The sequence below is a fragment of the Sebastes umbrosus genome, chromosome 7, assembly GCF_015220745.1.
Source record: "Sebastes umbrosus isolate fSebUmb1 chromosome 7, fSebUmb1.pri, whole genome shotgun sequence".
Taxonomy (NCBI): Eukaryota; Metazoa; Chordata; class Actinopteri; order Perciformes; family Sebastidae; genus Sebastes; species Sebastes umbrosus.
Window position 1 is genome coordinate 24,941,409 of NC_051275.1, and position 21,737 is coordinate 24,963,145.

Below are 21,737 nucleotides of genomic sequence, written 5' to 3' on the forward strand. Positions count from 1 at the left end.
TACTGATTCTACTACTACTACTACAGCTGCTGATCCTTCTGCTAGTACTGCTACTACTACTACTACTATAGCTGCTGCTCCTTCTGCTAATACTACTACTACTACTACTACTACTACTACGATTACTACTACTATTGCTACTACTGCTTTTGCTACTAATACTACTACTGTTACTGCTACTACTATTACTACTACTGTTACTGCTACTACTACTACTACTACCTGTGATGTTACTGCTACCACTACTGCTACTATTACTACTGCTCCTGCAGCTGTTCCTACTGCCTCTACTACTACTACCACTACTGCTACTACTATTACTACAACTACTACTGCTACTTTCCACCCAAATACCACTTTGTGTAACAACTTAAAGATTTTAAAGGTTAATTCAGTGAAAATACTATTTCTGTCCAAGCACTTAGTTTTAAAGGTTTATTTCACCCAAATACTACTCTCTCCCTCTCTCTCTCTTTGTGTTTAGCAATGCAGTTCATCTGTCTGACATACATACAAAGCATTTCTTCTTTCCGCCTATTCAGGAAAATTCAAATTTACCACTTTTGACAGTATTGCAGTTTAGCTTCCAGCTTTTCTAGCAATGTATTTCAGCTCTTAGCTTCTTTAGGTAATGCAGTTCAGCTTCCAACTCTGCCAGTTGTACATTTCATCTTCTACGGTGTTAGCAGTGCAGTGCAATGCATTTCAGCTTTAACATTTTTAGGCAAGTCATTTCACATTTCTGCATTTTCAGCAATGCTTTGCAAAAGGTAAACAATCAGAGATAAGCTGCTCATTATAGAAGTGAGAAGTTTCAACATGGAGATCTTTATTAAAGCTCAGTTTTCCATTGTACAAATGTCATCATAGTTGAAACTGCATGCAGTGGCTTGGTTTGAGGCACGTTACTAAGGAGAATGAGTGCTGTTGAACAAAAAATTAAAAAACAAAAACATCAGACATTAAATTGCATAACTTAATCTTATCGATATTGCAATTAAATCCAACTACAAAAATGATGTGTCCAATATGATCAAGCTGTTGTTTTCTATGGAGACACATATAATATACACACACACGTATATAAAAAGGCCGAACGGAGGGAGAGACACTAATAGCAGTTAAGACGAGTTAGGAAAACCATTCATTTTGCATTAGGAGTATTTTTTGCCACTAAAGGTTATAACAGAGGATGAGAGGCACAAAGACAAATTTTGGAGGCATGAAAACCACCGCGTCAGAGTGAAATGTCTCTATCGGGGTACAATACAATTTTTAAATCTCAGTTAAACCTGAGCACTGTATTCACTGAGTCTAAATGACGAGACGAGAGATCATATGCGCTGAGAACAGAGAAATGAGACAGCTGACCTTTGACACAACAGAGCGACACACTTAATAAGGTGAAGTCCCCACTGGATGCATGAATCTGTGAAAATGATACTAAAGGCTTTATGGGTGGAAAAAAATAGACAAAATGTGCAAAAATGTGCCCCTGCACAACAAAAGAGCAGCCAAATAATGATGAAATGACAACAGCAATTTACACAATGTGGTTATAAACTCTACTGTACTTATAATTTTGTTATTAGTTAGTCCTCTTTGCCGTGTTTATTCTTCATAAAAAGCATACATATTGCAGCATGAGGAGAAACAGTGTTATGTTATATCCTCCTTTCTGGAACGGATCCAGGTCGGGTCACACCAAAGAAATTAACAAAAACAACAGAACAGGCACGTACAAAGTCACCCATCACTCATATTGGCCTCCTGCACACGAGTCATCAAACTGTCCCCTTGGGTTGTCTGCTGTCCAACGACGTGGAGCAGCAAACAAGTCAAGAGCTCTTGTCAACAAATGTAGCTTGGAGAAGATCGTCAAGAGGAGCCCACATGTTATATATCACCACAGTATATTCTACTTTTGGCAAAACAAAAAGCTTAAAAATTATTGATTGGTCACATCGGTTGCCTGTTTGGTTTTACTTTTAAAAAACAGGCAACCTTCTTCATAGCACAGTATACAGGCAGAAAGTGAGAATGAACAAGTAGAGAGAGGATAGTCTTAGGTTGAGAACAATCTGACCTACAACAGTGAAACAAAAACATACGACAAAAAAAAAGGCAGAAAACAATTGCTGAAACTCTCCGTCTGTTCTTTCTTTTCATGACACTTAGTTATTTGTTTGTTTTTATCTTTAGCTCATCCTATAATGCAACCTGAGGCACAACATCAAAGTCCACTTTAACCGCTTCTCGCCGCTTGCCTTTTAAAATGGTTGACCTTACAAAAAAGGAAGCAGCAATTAACCTTTTCATCATAGGGAGGAAATACATTGATGTACAATGGATCAAAAATGACAATATATTATCAATAACAAACATTAATCAATCCCTATCGCCAAAAATATTAAGACCAGGGAGGAGTGGTGGGGAGAGCAGAGTAGTAGCGCCTTTGCATGTGCGCCCGTCACAGTACGGTCTGCCTTCCGTGGGAATGTTGAAGAGAGGGGAGGAGGTACAGCAGGGAGGGAAGGAGGTGAGGGAAGGTAGGTAGGGAGCGAGGGAGGGAAGGAAGGGCAGAAAAGGAGAGGAGTTCACCAGCCCTCTCTGATATCTGTTGAGTGTGTTTGTGCATTGTGTGAGTGTGTGTGTCCTATCGGTATGACGTCATGTTGGGTTTTATTCCCACTCTGTGGTGCCGGGTGGTTTGGAGGTCAGATCATACATGACTCTGGAGATGCCTGGGATCTTCTTGATCTCGTTTACCATCTTCAACACCACCTGGCAAAACAGAGAACACAAATAACTCTAAAACATTGAACAACTAGTCAGAAAAGAATTGAGACAGTCCTTATTCAAATCAATCTTGAGTTGATATCCTCAATCCCTGAACAGCTAGGTTAGTATTCATGATAATAGTTCATTACAATACATCTGAGAACATGACTGCCACAAATGGGCTACTAAGAAAAGCAAATAATTTAAATTAGGAAGCAAAATAAATTATATAAAAAAGGATAGACTGTCTTATAAAAGTGTGTGAGAGGGAATTACTTATAACACTTTTTTTTAAATACATTTTTAAATGCTCAAAATATAGGAGGAGATCTACCTTTGTGTAAATAATATTTTGCCAGTAGAAACTGTTTTATAAGATATTTAGTATATCAAAATTGTGGTCACATTTTCAGTCTCAAACGCAGCTTAACCGTGTCTTATGATGTGCTACTTCAGTACGCTTTAAGAACAAATATTACTGGGACCACTACAAAAACTTGCCGATGAACATTTAATATCCAGGGATTCACATTATTTACACTACCACCAACTATCCCTGGAATAATTTGGCCAAAATGTATTACATTGACCAAACACGATCCAGGACAGCTAAAGTCTAGCAAAACACTGCGACCGAGTTGAGAGGTTGAATCATGGTATACCTCCTCTGGGATATGGTTGCCCGGCATGGCAGGGATGCCCGTCATGAAATCGCTGGTGATGAAGGTGCGGACCACCACAGAGCGCCGACAGGACGGCTGCTTTTGCAGAGGGTCACGGTCAAAGTGCAGGGGGGTCAAGATGACCGGCATCTGGCTGATCTTACCGGAGTAGCCTGAAAGAGAGAGAAAAATGTTCTTATTGCTGCTATAACAAACATTAGTAAACAAAACAATAGCTTCACTGTCGTTGAATATTGAATATCTTTGAGTTGTTGACAAAACAAAACATTTGAGGACGTCATCTTGGACTTTGGGAAACACTGATCCACATTTTTCACCATTTTTTGAACATTTATAGACCAAACAACTAATCAATTAATCAAGAAAATAATCAACAGATTAATCGACAAGGAAAATAACTGTTAGTTGCAGCCATACTGGGCTACTGTAGAAACGTGGTGGTAAAACATGACAGACTCTGTAAAGAGGACCTGCTCTCTATGTAGATATGAAGGGCTTATTCAAAGGTAATGAAAACACAACGATTCTTATTTTCTGGTGATTATACACTAAAGAAAACATGCTGATTAATATTATATTCCATTTCTGCTAATAGATCCCCCGAAATGCTACACACTAGACCTTTAATGAAGCAAAAAGGCTTACGTCATACTACATGGACCATTTATAGGATATCAAATGAGGACAAAATGATCCAAATAATCTTCAAATCCACCCTGTTAATCACATCTTAAATTAGCACAATGCAATACTGAGTGAAAGCATAGCCACAGTCAGTAAAGTACAGACATATCACAAAAGAAAATTATTCTTAATGGAGAACAAATATCTGGTTTGCCTCTGGGGAAACGTTAAATTCCCAAAGTGGATGCAAGTATGCAGACGACAAGTACACCGTTCTGGATACGAGTGTTGGCATATTAACACCAGGCTTTGTAAAAGGAAGATTAGACAACTTTATTTTATTAGATAGTCCTGTGGTTGCATCCTTTTTTGCATCTACTCACATCCTCCCCAATAATCTGTAATGTTTCAATACATAGGGCTAAATTAAAATGTTTAAAATCACTTTGTGTTTACACACACACACACTTACCAGACTCTCTAAGGATAGAGTGAGCTACAAAGTCAGCCTGTCTGAGCGTGCTCAGGACGCCTGTGGTCAGGAAGGTCGGGGTAATGTCTGTCGGCGGCTCTTTCACGTGGGACCCAAACACATACACAACTCTGGAAAAAGGAGAGACATGAATTAATGGGTGAGTATTAATGGGTGAGTGTCGGTGCAGAGTATCTAATGTGGCATATCACTGAGGAGCGATAAAGAGATGTTTGTATTACCTATTGATGCTATGGCACATGCGAGGGATGAGTCTGGCCAGGAACATGAGAGATTCCCAGTGTGGAGACTCTTTACTTGTGAGGCCGCACACGTAACTGTAGGACCGGCAATCACCCTGAGACAAAGAAAGAAGATTCATTTTTTTGTGTTTTTACAGTCATTAACAAATTAGGCTTATTATAAAGTCAGGGCAACAAGAGAACACAAATCTTCAACAATTGTTAGAATAGCTTATGCACCAGAGTTATTATAGTAGGAACTATGACAAAAATAACCAGTGAAAAATATTTTTAGTAAACTGAAACTAAATAAAATCTATATTCTTAAAGAAAAACTCATCTCAAACAATATTGCCTGGGTAAAAAACAAAAAAAAATAAGAATGAAAGTGAATGTAAAGTCATTTCAGTTTTCGTTTTTTTTGTAGCTATAATAAATCACGACTGAAAAAAAGGAGACAGCATGAATTTCCGTCAACTCTTGTGACATTGAAACACAGAAATTGAACTGCCTTGACTATCCAGGAGATGGCGTTATGCTGCAACTGCTTCACTAAAGTAGCGGCAAAGATGAAGCATTATGGCCATTCCTACACAGTTCTCCATCCATGTATTTTGTATGTATATGTCGCTATATACACTCTTAACTATTAAAACTAAATATATAAAAACTAAACCTTTTTGAAAAACTGAAACTAAACTAAAACTTCAAAAGTCAAAATTAAAATAAAACAATAACTAATTTAAAATTCAAAACTTATAACCTTTGGTATAATTTTTATCTGTTAATTAAACAGTGAAGTTTGTATAAATAGAGTATGAATAATCTGTCTGTTTTCACTTCAAACAAATCGCTGTCTGTGTTTGTGCACGGTCTCCTGTCTGTCCCACAGTTTGAGGTTTAGGGTAAATATAAAACTGGTTTCAAACAGGAAGTACTACGACACACCCACACACAGACACACACACACACACAGTCACTGGCTGCATGTAGGAGCCGGCCAAAAGTAGTCATGACCCTCCTTTTCTCCAGGCAACACTGAAAGGCCAGTATAAACTACTTAGCTACGGAGCACACCCTTTGTATGTGTCAGACTAACATCAGAGAAGTTGAGGAAAAAACTAAAATGTGCCTCAATAGTAACAACAGATCCCTCCCTTGGCTAGTAGGCAGAGAGTCAAAAAGTAAGAAACTGTGAGGCTTTGTGTGGGTGGGTGCATCTCGTGGTTAACCACTAAATTGTAGTTATAACAGCGAGACAAACAACAAAAGTGAGACATGCTGTTCCAAGCTTCCCCTGCCTCTGGGCATTCATCAGCAGACCTAAAGACATTTGAAATTTCCACATACATGTAAATCCAACAGCTCCTAAACAAATAAACCATGTTTGGATTTACCTACAACCTACCTCTGAAACTTTTACTTGGGCTTTAAGAAGCTACTACTTTAAAACTATTTTGACTAGACGTTACTACATTCGGGTCAGTGTTCATTTCGTTAACTACTACTATTACTACTTTTTTCGATGACTAAGACAAGACGATGAATACATGGCACAGACGTCATTAAACACTAACGTTGACAATATCAAATATGCAATATCGTTGATGAAAAAAAACAAGACTAAAATGTAGTTTAAAAACATAAAAACTTTACCAAAATATCTTTATTTTTGTCCCTTTCCACCTTCTCTTCCCGTCTCTCTGTCTCAATCACACACACAAAGAGCTGCAGCGGCGATCAGTCCGTCTCAGTCACACACCTCAGTCCTGACAATTGTGCTACTATAATGCATAAAGTTGGCGGTTTGCGGGTTATTACTGTATGACCTTCATAAGTATAGGCACAACTCATAACCCTCGGCAAAAGTACCTTAACGCCATATTTCCCTGTGAGTCTGCTCGTCGACGAGCCATGAATGGTCAGCAAGAGCAGTGTGCAATATGAGAGAAAAACACGCTCACTATGCCTGCAGCGAGTGGAAGCAGAGCGCCGCTGCACACACACACACACACACACACACACACACACCGCAGTGCTGTCGCACATCAACCCAAATGATAAATGCGGCTGTTATTATAAAACTGTAATTCTTAAAGTATCTGTACTAATGGGGTATTGTACCATTTTATAACAGCAGGGTATTGCGATAGTGTTCTAGTATCGGTATACCGTGCAACACTGATTGATTGACCGACTGGATTACCTGGACGCCAACAGTTTTGATGGGCAGCAGGAAGGCATTGAGTGAATGAAGGCTGGTGATCTGCAAGAGCTTCTCTTCCTCCTCGTCCGATATGCACGACTTGACTCTCTGCAGCAAGGCATGGGGCTGGAGGGGAGAGAGAGGGTTTTAAAGCAGCACGTAAAACTGGAACTGAAAGGACAGAGAGACCTCAGAAATAGCTCCGTCTATGTTTACCCATCACCTTTGTCAGTAGAGCCACAAAAACCCTGACTCACAATGTCAAAGTAGAAATCAAGAAAATCAACTCTGAACTTGTATCATTTATCTAATGAACAGCTGTTCTGCATGTCAGACAACCAGCAGCAGCAAACAGCCCATATGTAGTGCAACGTCTGTGTATGGGCTCATTTTTCAGGGGGACTGGCAAAGGCCCTTCCTTCAGTCGTACCTTAAGTGAAAAACAAGGTACTAAAAACAAACTAGAAACAAAATGAAATCATCAGAATTATTTGGCTGTTGGTGCAATGTGGCCAACCAACCAGCAGAGGTTGCACATTATTAACTCCATAATTAACCAGTCAGGACAAACGGCTACAAATGTCTTCTCATTTGGTATGTAGCCAAGCAAACAGTACAGTGGAGGCTCTGCCTACAAATGGCCACTGCTCATATATTAGCATCTTTATTGCTAGATTTTGTGACAAATTAACCTAGTTGCCAAAAACTGCAGGGAAAATGCTGATCAATTCAATTCAGAGTAATAAATCAGACACTGTTAATGCTCCTACAGCATTTTAATGACTAAATATTTCACCAGATGCTTCGAGCTGGTACACTTTTTTGGCTTCTGAATGATACAGAAGTTCAACATTTCGCACACTATTGGTGAGATGTGGTGATGTTGGAAGTGCTAAGTCCCTCAGTCCTCCATCTGTCTTTGATTTGTTTGGATGTGTGTGTACACTTAATATTTGTCATCAGGAAATTTACAGTCACCGCACTTGCTAAGATGGGTGTTTTCAGTAAGCAGTGATTAAATTAGTGCTCAGAAATGTGCATGCTTCACTGAAAACACTGACATACAAAGTGTTGGAAGTGTGTTTGTGGGGTTGTCATCCAAACTTTGCAGAAAGAGACACTTATTCACAGTAATTAACATCTTGCCATTAGTTGCAAATACGTGAATCCAGTGACAAGTTGTTTTTATGATATTTCCCCAAACACAGGACGTCAGACAACTAGTCATTAGATTTTCTTTATGCGTCTGTATTGTTCTGACCTTTTTGACACTTGCAGAGAAGTCTGTGATGATTTTGAGGATGTTGTTTGTTTCAGCAAAGTCCTTACAGATGTAGGGCTCCTCTGCACAAATCACTCTGATGGACAAACCAGGACCTAGAAGGCAAAGCAGCATTTTTTAGCAAATATAGAAGTTTTGAGTCTGTCTGATTGAATAAGTAAATGGGTACACGAGAGAGAGAGAGAGAGAGAGAGAGAGAGAGATCTAGAAAGGAGACAATGGTAGAAAGAGATCATCATTTTATTAATAAGAGCAGTCACATCACAGACGTGTGTTTATGTACTTGCCAGGGAAAGGATGTCGGGAGACGATCTCCTCTGGAAGGCCCAGCTCTCTCCCCAACGCTCTGACCTCATCTTTATGGAAATCTTTCAGTGGTTCGATTACTTTTCCCTGGAGGATCACAAAGGAGTGGAATCAGCATTGAAACCGTGTGGGAGTGAAGGATATGCTTCGATGTTGCATTTTTGCAGTTGTGCGTTTATATAAAGGGCTGAGCAAAACAACAAAAAACACCAAATAATACATGAGCAGCTGATAAGGAGGAGAGTTAATGTTCTTCACAGATGCTTCACTGCTCCTTCGAGATACTGAACCACTGCTGAAGAAGGAAAGCCTCTTTAGAGGATGATGGATGATGTCATTGAGTCAGGGTTACTGCATGATAGCTCTGCTTTTGTCTCTGTCATAATCTCTGCTCTGAACGGCAACAGTAGATTGTTTTTTACACAGACGTATGGTTTTCAGTATTGAGCAGAAGTTAATGTCACTCTTGTATCTTACAGTTCTTCAAAACATTATGAGACAAACAAGAGCACAGTTTGATAAGCTGTCTGTACCACTGCAGTGTCAAATTGTTCGTCTATGCAGACTGCTACAAAAACTATTCTAGTTTGATGCAACTGAAGCTGTTATCTATGTTCTCACCAAAGCAACAAGGCTCCATTGGAGAAAAAAAAAGTAATTTTACCTCGCAGAACACGAGGGTTGCTGGTCTACTGCTGCCTCGATCGGTTCGTTTATTTGTGTTATTGTGTGACTTTGGTTTGTTTGGATTCACCAAAGTCTCCGAATAGCACAAACAAACCAACCGATCGAGGCAGCGGTAGACCAGCAACCCCCGTCTTCTGCAAGGTAAAATCACTGTTTTTTCAATGGAGTCTGGTGGCTTTGGCGAGAGCATAGATGGGTACAACGGCTTCAGTTCCCCGTCGGAAAGGGCTGTATGGCAGCAAGGTAAAAAGGTGAAAATATTCGAAATATAGCTTACACTTAAGCTGATACTGATCTTTTTTAGGTGGGTCTTTCTTTTAAATGTTTAAAATATGTTTTGCTGCTGCCCCGTCCACAGCAATACATTGCTTTGCGGCAACTCCTGTCTGCTTCTTCAAGCTGGTGGTGTGCCGACAGTCATCTACTGTAGGTAACACACCGACTATGGATAAGTACCTCACACAACCCCACTTCGAAACACCTGAACTATCCCTTTAAGTTTATTAAATTAAGTAAAATTAGTGGATGTGGAAACTATGTGCAACAGTAATGTGCTATCCCCACAACAAAAACACTGTATCGTATTGTAGTGTATCATTTAAATGACTTTAGATGTGGTGACTAGCAATGACATTTAGCAGAATATATGTGCACCTATCTGCCATTTTTTGACGATGCTCTTGACTGTCAGATCTCTTACTGCTATTTAGCATTCAACTCAAATATTTTTTATTCTGTTTTCCTTCTTGTCTTATGATATACATGTTTGCATTCCCAACTCTTGAGGACACAGTTGATCTGAATATGATGGCCACACTCTGAAGCAGCAGTATGTATCATGGAAACATAGTTAGTATTTGTGTAGGTATGTGCATGCGTGCAGTACCTCATCTCTGAGTTTTCGGATGAGCTCGGTGTCGTTGTGGTGAGTTTTGATGACCTCCGCCTTGCCGCTGGCAAGATGAGAGGCACTCTCAATGAGATCGGGCCGTAAGGTACCCTGGGCCAGGAAAACCTCTTCTGGCTTCAGATTCATCTCCCCTATCACTTCATTTGCCACCTGTGAAGCAATTAAAAAAAGTCAGAAACAACATGAACTTGTGAATAAAAGGCAAACAATAAAGCAGCCATATTGGCAGATGGTAACGAGGCTGTAGGGCAGACAAGCTGGCAGTTTCAAATAAAATGTGATATAGATAGCACTTTTCACATAAGAATTGATTAAGACCCAGCACTCACTTTGACAAATGTGTCTCCAATGATTTTCCTTTTCTCTTCTGGGTTGGTCGTCATATTCAGAGTCTTGCTGATGCGTTTTCGTGGCGTCCTGTCCTCCTCAGAGATGGGGAGGGTCGTCGTTCCATTGTAGAAGGTGTGAGCCGCATTTACCACTAAATTATAGAGAAAGAGAAAGGCGGAAGACACATTTAGGTCATGAGCAACACAAAAATGTTCTCCTCCAAGTTGATGGTCTTATTGTACCTGCCGTACTTCATTTAGACCACCAGGATGTCTCTCCGTACCTTTGAGTTTGATGCCCAGCTTGGTGAGAGCTTCCTCCACACTCTGACTCTCTCTCTTCCTCATGAAGCCGTTGTCGATGTGAACCGCTATCACCTGGTCCGGGTTCAGAGCTTTGTTGAGGAGAGCCGTGCAAACTGTTGAGTCTACCCCGCCACTCAGCAGCACCTGAATAAATCATTAGAAACAGTCACTATCGAAGTTTTCCATACACATGTGCTGGTTTGGCTTAACTCGGTTTGACTTGCCACGTCAGCCCAGCATGGCAGAGATTTGCATCTCCATTACAACAGGGCTACCTGCTTGAGGGTGTGTGTAACTGATGATGCGCTTGTCTAGAGTCGATGACGTTTGAAAGCAGCACCCTCTTTTAAATGGCGTTTAATAGCAGCGCCATCTTTAGCATTGTTTACTATTGCGCTGTGCAACGGTTGTTGGTAGACAGCTACTTATCACAATGGATTTTCAGACTGTTTTTGCGATTGTACTTGCAATCTACCGCTTATTGCTTGAAAAACAGAGACGGGATGACAACATAGATCTAAAAAGATGAAGAGGAAACTATTATCTGACGTTTGAAGAGAATGGCAACAGAAAGAAAGAACCAATATCTTGCTTGATTACAAGTATAGCCTCCGCAGCCAAGTCATTGTTCAGATGATACGTAAACAAGCTTCTTTGTCATCATATTCAGAATTCCCTTTTATCTACTATTTTGCTTTATCTATACAAAACATGTACAGGATAGATTTACAACTTAGGCATTATGAACTCAATCAAAAAGGAATAAAGTACTATAACTTTGAAACTTCTTTACTTATAGTAATAATGCCACACTTCCCAAATACAAAGTACTGTAACACACAGTGAAACATGTAACCCTCAGACTGTAGTTGAAGAACACGAAACAGAGGCTGCATGTATTTATTTAAATATAAATCCTCTGCTTTGAGCCCATTTCCTACATTCATTTATCGCCTTCACCCTCCCCCGAGATGAAGCCCAGTTTGAAGCCGCTCAGGGAGTCGACTACCTCTTTTCAGATAAAACAGGGTTTAATTTGAGAGTTTAATTGGTTCTACTTTACTTCCCACCACTGCTGCTGTCACCACACTTCACAGTCAGCACACCAGCTTTAGACTTTTAGTCAAATTATCTCCCATTGCAAGTTAAATTGTGCTGAGAATATGTATTTTCTTCTGTTTTCTGCTACTCTTCCTTTTTTTTTTTTAAAAGTCATCCTTCTGCCCTAAAAACGGTTTGGATAACAACACGCACACACATTCATGAAACGTTTTACTCACCAGCACTTTAGACTTGTCTACTTTTTCTTTGATGTCGCTGATGCAGACCTCTTGGCGGTTCTGTACGGTAAAATTATTCGTGCATCCTGCAATCTCGAACAGGAAGTTACGCAGCATCTCGATGCCTCTCTCCGTCAAGTCGACCTCGGGGTGAAACTGTGTCCCGTACAGCTTCTTCTGTTCGTTAGCAATCCCTGGTGGGGAAACCAGATGTGGAGAAGGACAGTTAACATTTGAAAGCCACTTTAAAAAAAAATACATTCAAGCAAAACTAGTATAACGTAAAACAAAATTTGGATTTTCTGACACAAACAAACAAATATAGATGTTTATTTGGGACTTGCATGCAAGTCTATGACCACAATCTTATTTTAGATTATGTTAATGAGTGTCACGGCTCATCTCGCGTGCTGCTCACCGGCAATGATGTTCCCCGATTGCGCCACCACTTTAAAGCCATCAGCCACTTTATCCACGCTGTCTCCGTGGGTCAGCAGGACCAGTTCCTCCTTCTGAAGGCCTCTGATAAGATAAACACACACACACACACACACACATACACACACTGATGTCAGAGGAAGACGTGCTTTGTTCAATAACATTGCAAATAATAGTTATATGTGAAGAGGAGGCTCTGCTTTCACTGGGTGCATGTGAGGGGCAGACAGTAATAAAAGACTGCAGCCGTCTATTTTAGACTCTGCAGTATTTGTGTAACAACCAGGGGGAAATATGTGACTGCTGGAATGCTCCTGCAGTTTATCTAGTAAATATGGCTCTGGGACAAACCTGTTGAGCAGCGGTTGTGCTTTACACAGTCCACAACATTTTGTCCTCAGTTGTTTAAAAGAAGAGATGATACTGTAGGTTTCCTGACGGATCTAGAAGTGATTTCTTCAATGCTAATTTTTAGGGTTGAGTGACAGGAGGATTACATTCAATAGGTTAAATTCACATCAGATGGACTCCATTCACCCTTCCTCTGCAGCTGCATGCACTGGCAAACAAAATCTGCTCCATCACCCAACCTTAGTTCCTTTGTAGAATGATACTGTCTCCCATGTACTAATTAACTCTCTACACTGTATCAGACCATGTTGTTCCTGCAACAAGTATATTTGCATGTTCTGTCCTCATCCACAAACTCTCAGTCTGTCGTCTCCTCTTGCCAAATATATCAGATTATAAAGTTGAAAAGAAGTGTAAGGACGTGTAGCTCAAAGAGGCCAATTTGAACTGAGGCTGGGTGATATGGACAAAATCTTCTATCCGAATGTAGATCATTTCATATCTCGATAACGACATATATCATGATAAAGCATGTTTTTATGGTAATTCAATGGATAAACATGGTATGGACACCTGGGGGCTAAGAACAACATTAGACATGGTCAGTAAAATTACTGGGAAAGAGTAAAACTGGGCTGTATATAGAAAACACATTTATTGTGATTTACTGCATGTTGTGTTTTAACCAGCCCATGTAGCCAAAGACAAATTTCCACATTTGTGGACAAGATTATTATTATTATTATTATTATTAATAAACAGTCTATATGAAATAACCACATGGTAAAGCCTACTGTTGTATACTTCTGTTTGAATTAAATACATGACAAATGAAAAATACTGAGTATTTTCTCATTTAATAAAGAGCTTTAGTGCAAAGTCAACACAATAGTTTCAAGTGAAATTATAGAGAAAAAAATCAGATTAAAACAATAATTTGATTTAATTGAGTTTGATCAGATTTTCTAAGAAATTTGAGTAAGTGCTTGTTATTATCAATTTAGTCTACGTAATCGTCTATCTCGCTATAAGATTTCACCACGATACGATTCCATTGAAAGACGATAAATTATCATATTGAATCATCTCGCGGCCCTAATTGAAAACATTTATAATATAAATAAAACACTTGAGTAACCATATTACCTGAAGAGAGAACAAGTGTTGTCCAGTCCGATACTGAACACTCCATCTTCCCTCATATTCTTTTTGTGTACTGTGCCGCCAAAAACTTTATTCATCATCTGTAACACACACACACACACACACACACACACACACACACACACACACACACACACACACACACACACACACACACACACACACACACACACACACACACACACACACACACACACACACACACACACACACACACACACACACACAGCAGAGTTAACACTTGGACACAATAACTGCACCTTAGTGTGATTTCAAAGAAGTTACAACTGCCAGCTGTCTGGAGAAATGTGCTAGAGAGAATGGCTGTCTGCTGGTTTTTAATTTCCAGGCTAGCTGGGAAAATTGAGCGAGTAATGCTCTCATCTCCCTCAGCTAGTGTCAAAGTGCCCTTGAAGAAGGTGGTGAAGTCCCAGCTGGCCGAGGAAAGCTGAACAGCAGCCTGGAGCAGTGCGATCTTAAAGTGTAGCTACTCATTGTGAATGTGTGCAACACAAATGCTTCCTTGTGGAAGAAGGAAGGTCTATCTATTCACTATAAAGGCCTCCCATCATAGAATTTTACTGTGTGTATGCCATAGACTGTATATAAAGATGGACGACATGACAGCTCCCCAAAAGTGAAGCCAAAACATTGTGATCGCCCCCTGGGGGCTGGCTGCAGTATGGGTCATAAAGCCTGACCCCTCCATGTTAGTGGATGGGACATGGGCCAAACTGTCAAAGTTCACGTCAAAAAATGTTTTTCCCAAGGCTGATGCTATAATTAGTTATTTGATGCTATTAAAAGGGGTTGAGCTGCAGCCGTGCCCGTCTATGATGTATGCAAGCATGTGCATAGATACCTGCATCCCATAGCAAATCCCAAGGACAGGCTTTCCTATAGTGAATATGGCGGGGTCGAACCAGGGGGCATCTTCTGCATACACAGAGGCTGGACCTCCTGAAATGATGATCGCCCTAAGAAGAAGAGAGAGAAAACAATCAAGGCGAAATGTATTATAAAACACTTCCATATTGACAGAATAATGTCATAACTAGGGCTGACCTGAATGCTTCGAAGCTTCGACCGTTGACATGGCAATCGACCTCCAAATCAGTATTCGAATGCTTTGTTTTTTAAATTTTTTTTATATAAAAGTATGTTGTAATAATAATAATAATAATAATAATAATAATAATAATAATAATAATAATAATAATAATAATGATAATGTATAAATCCCCAAATAGCCCATGAAATAAGGAATAATCCCACAACATTATTTATATTCAACATTAATTATTATTAGCTATTCTCAGATGGATATCACTGTTTGTTATGTAGAGGTGTGTGGGTTTACAGCAGTGCGTCAGCGGCACTGAAACGGGGCAGATGGAGACAGACAGACAGAAGAACATGTCAGCCTGCCGCACCGCAAAGCTTCGAATAATTCTCACCGAAGCTTCCAAGCCCAAAAAATGGTATTCGGGACAGCCCTAGTGATAACAATACTATAAAAGGCAAAAAACAATCCTCTCTGGTGGTTCATATGCGTCTCATGCTCACCTGTAGCCCTGTTCTCTGATAGCAAAGGCCGGGGTCTCTAAAGGGAGGATCTCAGAGCGTACGCACATCTCTCGCACCCGTCTGTCGATCACCTTGCCGTACTGGGCCCCGGCATCCAGGATCGCCACCGCCCCCTCACATGACCCATTCTGCTCTACGCTGCTGATCTCCAGCTGTGGACACACAGTCAGAAAAACACACATTGATTTAAGTGCTTGTGGGCAGAAAAGTATACGTCCATAGTCGCTTTTGCACACTAGTGTTTTACTAAATGATTTTGACTAGCACACAGACACAACACAACAGGAGAGACTTCAGAGACCAGGTCCAAAGCACACTGGAGAACACGGATTTAAGGCAATTAACTGTGTTACAGACTACCATTTCAACGCCTTCATCAGAGTCAAACCGATCTGAGACTCACATCCTCTTAAGGGACTGTTTGTAACTTCTTACACGTATAAATCATTCCGGGTCGGTGTCCCATGCGCGCTCGCATGTGTCAATGCTGTTCAGACATGACTCCAACACAAACTACACAAAAGCACCAAAACCGCAAAGTTATATCTAGTGAAGCCCGTCTTGCAAAACAGTGTTGGCTGTGGTCGGGGGACGCGGGGGAGACCGTAGCTTTGGTCTCCAGAGCCGGAGTCTCTGCTGTACTCTGCTCCTCTGCCTGCCTTCACTCACCACGCTCGTTCTCGCTCAGCTCGCTCCACCTCTAGACGTGCATGCGCCCACACTACACACTGCAGGAGAGTTAGTAGCTCTGAGAATATCTAGTGAATGTACAGTGGACGTTTGTGCAGAAATAAATGCTGCAGCTCCTCCAGACCAACAGGTTTCCCATGTCTTGTGAAGTGACGGGGCTCTGCAGCGAGTTACGTTATCGTCTCCGACCGGGTGCCGGTGTTCCCTCTGGCCGCGGTCGGGAGGCTGAAGCAGGAAAAGTCAACAATAGGATCAGTGTTGATTCATGGAGAGACCTTCGTCTGGTCAGCTAACATTACTGCTAAGCAGGTGAAATATAGAGTGATATTGTGGTTTTAGCTGATGTGTGTCGCCTCACTGTTTTGACGGAAGCTCGCTCACATTCAGGTAGCGCGTGCACACGGGCGAGCTCGAGCAACAGGACGCTGACTTTCGTTGACTTAACGCCCACAGGTGTCGCTGTTACAACCAATTTCTGATTCTTACAAGCAGTCCCTTTAAATAAACTCCCCTAGTTGGGATCTGATTCATCATAGGCTGGAAAAAAATGGGTTAGCTATGCTGAATCAGTTCCCAACTAGGGGAGGTTATTTAAGAGGATGTGAGTCTCAGATCGGTTTGACTCTGATGAAGACGCAGTTGTTGTCGAAACGTTTAGTCTGTAATAAAGTTGATTGCCTTAAATCCATGTGCTCCAGTGTGCTGGTGGTGGTGTAAGGTAACCCACTCCTCCTTCACTTAAAACTGTGACATCCTCGTGGAAAATCGTGACTCAAATAAGGCCTACATAATTATGGACATGTGAGCTTCAATACAGACAGACAGTTTGCTCTTGTGAAACGTGGTGTAACCATTCAGCCCATCAGTAGAATCACATGAAACCCACAAGATAGTCAAAGGCTATTAGTAAGCAGCAGGACATACTGTCACAACCTGGTTATGTCTGGATGTTATTATTATAAACATATACGCATATCAAAGTTTAGAAAACACACATTAGTACAAGAACTAGAGAGACAGCTAATTAATCTCCATAAAGGAGGACAGCAAGGAAAAGCAGCAGAATTTGAAAATGTTTGGAAACCTTCGTTGGGAGTTTCTTGGACGTCAAGGGGCACAGTCAAACTGAAACTGATGTGTGTTGCTGAGTGCTGTTGTTGGAATTGTTGTGTTTTGTTTTTGTTTTTTGTTCTTCTTTGAGGTATTTATTTATTTTGTCTTATCTTTTATTTTATATGTTGTTTTTTTTGTTAGATAAGTGAAATACATGAAATGTCATGTCTCTTTCTTTCTTTGAAATTCTGACTAAACATTTCATTGTATAATTTAATTATTAATATTGTTAGTTTGTCTGTATGTGTATATATGTATATATGTAAAATTCAATAAAAATATTGTTTAAAAAAAGGTTGGACAGCAAGAAGAGAAACATGATCCCACGTGGTTTTGTTAGTCAAATTGAAACTGATGTGTGTTGCTGTCGGAATTGTTGTGATTTTTTTTTTTTGTTCTTCTTTGAGGTATTTATTTATTTTGTCTTATCTTTTATTATATATATATATATATTTTTTTTTTTTGTTATATAAGTGAAATGCATGAAATGTCATGTCTCTCTTTCTTTGTATTAATTTCTTTGTATATATGTATATATGTAAAATTCAATAAAAATATTGTTTAAAAAATAAAATAAAAAGGAGGACAGCAAGAAGAGAAACATGATCCCACGTGGTTTTGTTAGTCAAATTGAAACTGCTGTGTGTTGCTGTTGGAATTGTTGTGATTTTTTTTGTTTTGTTTTGTTTTTTGTTCTTCTTTGAGGTATTTATTTATTCTGTCTTATCTTTTATTATATATATATATATTTTTTTTTTTTTTTGTTATATAAGTGAAATGCATGAAATGTCATGTCTCTCTTTCTTTGTATTAATTTCTTTGTATGTATGTTTATATGCAAAATTCAATACAAATATTGTTTAAAAAATAAAATAGAAAGGAGGACAGCAAGAAGAGAAACATGATCCCACGTGGTTTTGCTGAAACACTTCCGCCGTCTAAAAACAACTCGCATTAAGCATGCTAACATCACTTCACATCTGTTATGTAAAGTTACAGCTACAGCATTACCAACATAACATACAATCACAGTAGCTCTAGTTGTACAATCACGACTAACTCACAGCAAACTTCACATAACAGCCCCTAACAGCCCCTAACAGCCCCTAACAGCGGCTCCAGTTGCTCCTCTACTAGCTTAGTGACGACGTTAGCAACAAGCTGTCAGTTAGCCGCTAGCTTAAAGTTAGCTTAAAGACAGCAGCCCGCATTTAATAAACTAGTTTACCACAAAGCCTCAATGTTTCCTAAATAAATGAACTCCAAAAGCAGTCCACAATAGAATAGTTTTGGTTATTAGTAGTAGTTATCATTATACACATTTCCTTCCAACTGCTCTCCGGCTAACAGCTAAGCTAACACAAATGTTAGCATGCTATGCTAGCTCAACGGCTAGTATAAACCAAGGACTATGGAAAGGAGGTTAAGTCGACGCGTCATAGCTCAAGGTGTTATTGCGCATGCGTAGTAGAATATGGCGAGCACTTTACGCGTTTCAGTTACACTACGCATGCGTTGTAGGCAACACTCCAAGACCAGTGTCCTAACCTCCTTTCTATAGTCCTTGAGTATAAACTCACCATTAGCCTGTTAGCACCGTCCAGTTAGCGGCGCTATGCTAACAAACCCACGCGGTTGCTTGGAGGCAGAGAGGTCCTCTTACTGGCACCATAAAGAATGAAGTCTAGTGGTTGAAATGTGTGTGATTATAATAGAGATGTATCCTGTTGTGGCTTAGCAAGCTGTGAGCAACATGTTAATGTTAATACTGCAACAGGCAACACAACAGCATGCTCTGTATAACTTTACTCCTCCAGAGGTACACACACACAGGCCGGATTAACACGAACACCGGGGAACCACAACCAGGTACTCCGGCTCCACTGACCTTGCTGGTGTCTCCGTTGCACAGAGCCATGGAGGTCTGCCGTGTTGTGGAATGAGAGCTCTCCTCTTCTGCCTCCTCCAAGTCCCGCGTCTCACACACAGAGAGAGAGAGACAGAGAGAGGTACTGGTTGGTTGGTTGGTTGGTCTGTTAGCTCCTGACTGGCTCAGCACGCCGACTACTGTTTCAAAAGCAGATTGGGGTTGTTGGTTTTGAAGACTTGGCTCTGGCTGGCTGTCACACAGGCTCTCCTCCTCCTCCTCCTTCTTCTTCTCCGGGCTGGGAATAACTTTCACAGCGGGAACAGACTAAATAAACCTGTCTGTGTTTCTATGGGTGGAGCGGAAAGTTAAATCCACAAAATGAGAGTGGCCCCAAGAGGGCTGGGCTTATATAGACAGCATATATATAGAGTCTGACTGATCATGTTAAAAGATGTATATATATATATATTTATATTTATATATATATATGTATATGTATATGTATATGTATGTATATGTATATATATATGTATATGTATATATATATGTATATATATATACATATATATATATATATGTATATATATATGTATATATATATATGTATATATATATATATATACATATATTTATATATTTATATACGTATATATGTATACGTATATATATATATACATATATATATATTTTTTTATATATATTTATATATAAAATATGAGATGAAGTTTAACTCTCTAAGACCCACAATAGACCCATTTTTGTCTTTTTACGGGGGTACAGGGTTTTTTTAGGGGGAGATAGCAGGTCAACAGTAAATTAAAGGGACTGTTTGTAAGAATCAGAAATTGGTTGTAACAGCGACAGCTGTGGCCGTTAAGTCAACGAAAGTCAGCGTCGGGCTCGCGCTTGTGCTCGCTCTACATAGACATGAACGAGCATCGCTCAAAACAGTGAGGCGACACACGTCAGCTAAAACCACAATATCACTCTTTATTTCAGCTGCTTAGCAGTAATGTTAGCTGACCAGACGAAGGTCTCTTCATGAATCAATGCTGATACTAGTGTTGGCTTTTCCTGCTTCAGCCTCCCGACCGCGGTCGGAGGAAACAGGGGACACACCGGCACCCGGTCAGAGACAATAAAGTTTCTCGCTGAAGTGCCCCGTCAACTCACAAGACACAGGAAACCTCTGTTGGTCTGGAGGAGCTGCAGCATTTATTTCTGCACAAATGTCCACTGTACATTCACTAGATATTCTCAGAGATAAACTAACTCTTCTGCAGTGTGGAGTGTGCGTGCATCCACATGAGAGTGAAGCGAGCTGTGAGTGAAGGCAAGCAGGCAGGCAGAGGAGCAGAGACTCCGATCCTGGAGACCAAAGCTACGGTCTCCCCCGTGTCCTCCGACCGCGGCCAACATTGTTTTGAAAGATGGGCTTCACTAGATATAATTTTGTTGTTGGAGTCTGAACAGCATAGCCACACACGAGCGTGCATGGGACACAGTTTTTCCTTGCCAAAATGTACCTAACTTTGGAACGTTATTTAGCCTCCTTCAAGCTAGTATGACATGGTTGGTACCAATGGATTCCTTCGATTTTATAGTTTCATATGATGCCAGTATCGTCACTCCAGCTTTAAAACAGCCCGCTACAACCTAAAAATGCAAGTTACATTAATGCGTTAAAGAAGTGGCGTTAAAACCAATTTGCGATACCGCCTTGCCACCGCCTTGCCACCGCCTTGCTACCGCGTTACTACCATGTGTTGACATACAATCTCCAAGCACAACGAGTCTACAGAGCCTCATACCTCAGACTCTTTATAGACAGAGGCAGCAAGTATGTGAGAGGAACCCGCTGTACTTTAACACGTCTACTCTACCATAAGTTCCAGGACTTTTCCTCTTTGCATGTCTCTTTCAGACAGCATACATTACAACATATCTTCACGCTCATTGTTCATATGTCGCTTTTGTGTTTGCCATTGACATACATTTCTGTATTTGGCTAATAATAATGTAGTTTCAGTATCCGTATTGTCTCTACAAAGATTATTACATGCTCTCAGAAACCTTCCCCTGCAATTCCTTAACAGCTAAAGAGGAATGTCTCAGCAAAAACACAAGTTTAAGTGTCAAATAAACAGATGCAAAAGTCCACTTTGTGCTGAGCAAGTTTGTAGTTGTTAGTTATCTTATCTTATTCTCTAACAGTAGGCCTAAACATTTTTCCAGGTATAAAAAATAGATAAAAAAAACAAAAAACACTTAAAGAAATTAGTTTCAAAAGAGGTAAGGCAATGGTTTTCAAACCTGGGGTGGTGAACATAACCAGAGGAAAATGTGTAAATACAACTATAGGGGGGAGCCGGATGACCAGTTTTTACTTCAGGCGTCTTTAAAGTGAGGGCATGCC

At 40.2% G+C, this 21,737-nt stretch overlaps 1 protein-coding gene across 1 annotated transcript; it reads right to left on the reverse strand.

Moving 5' to 3' along the window:
* Positions 1-801: 801 nt before the first annotated feature.
* On the reverse strand, positions 802-19,678 carry gmps (guanine monophosphate synthase). The gene is made up of 16 exons (XM_037776083.1): positions 19,340-19,678; positions 15,628-15,800; positions 14,924-15,038; positions 14,044-14,141; positions 12,527-12,630; positions 12,109-12,302; positions 10,807-10,972; positions 10,523-10,674; positions 10,170-10,343; positions 8,578-8,683; positions 8,270-8,385; positions 7,009-7,134; positions 4,803-4,918; positions 4,561-4,691; positions 3,444-3,616; positions 802-2,784 (listed from the first exon to the last, which is right to left on the reverse strand). Exons 1-16 carry the CDS (start codon positions 19,367-19,369, stop codon positions 2,683-2,685), a joined length of 2,076 nt encoding a protein of 691 aa, XP_037632011.1. The 5' UTR covers positions 19,370-19,678; the 3' UTR covers positions 802-2,682.
* Between the last annotated feature and the right edge of the window lie 2,059 nt (positions 19,679-21,737).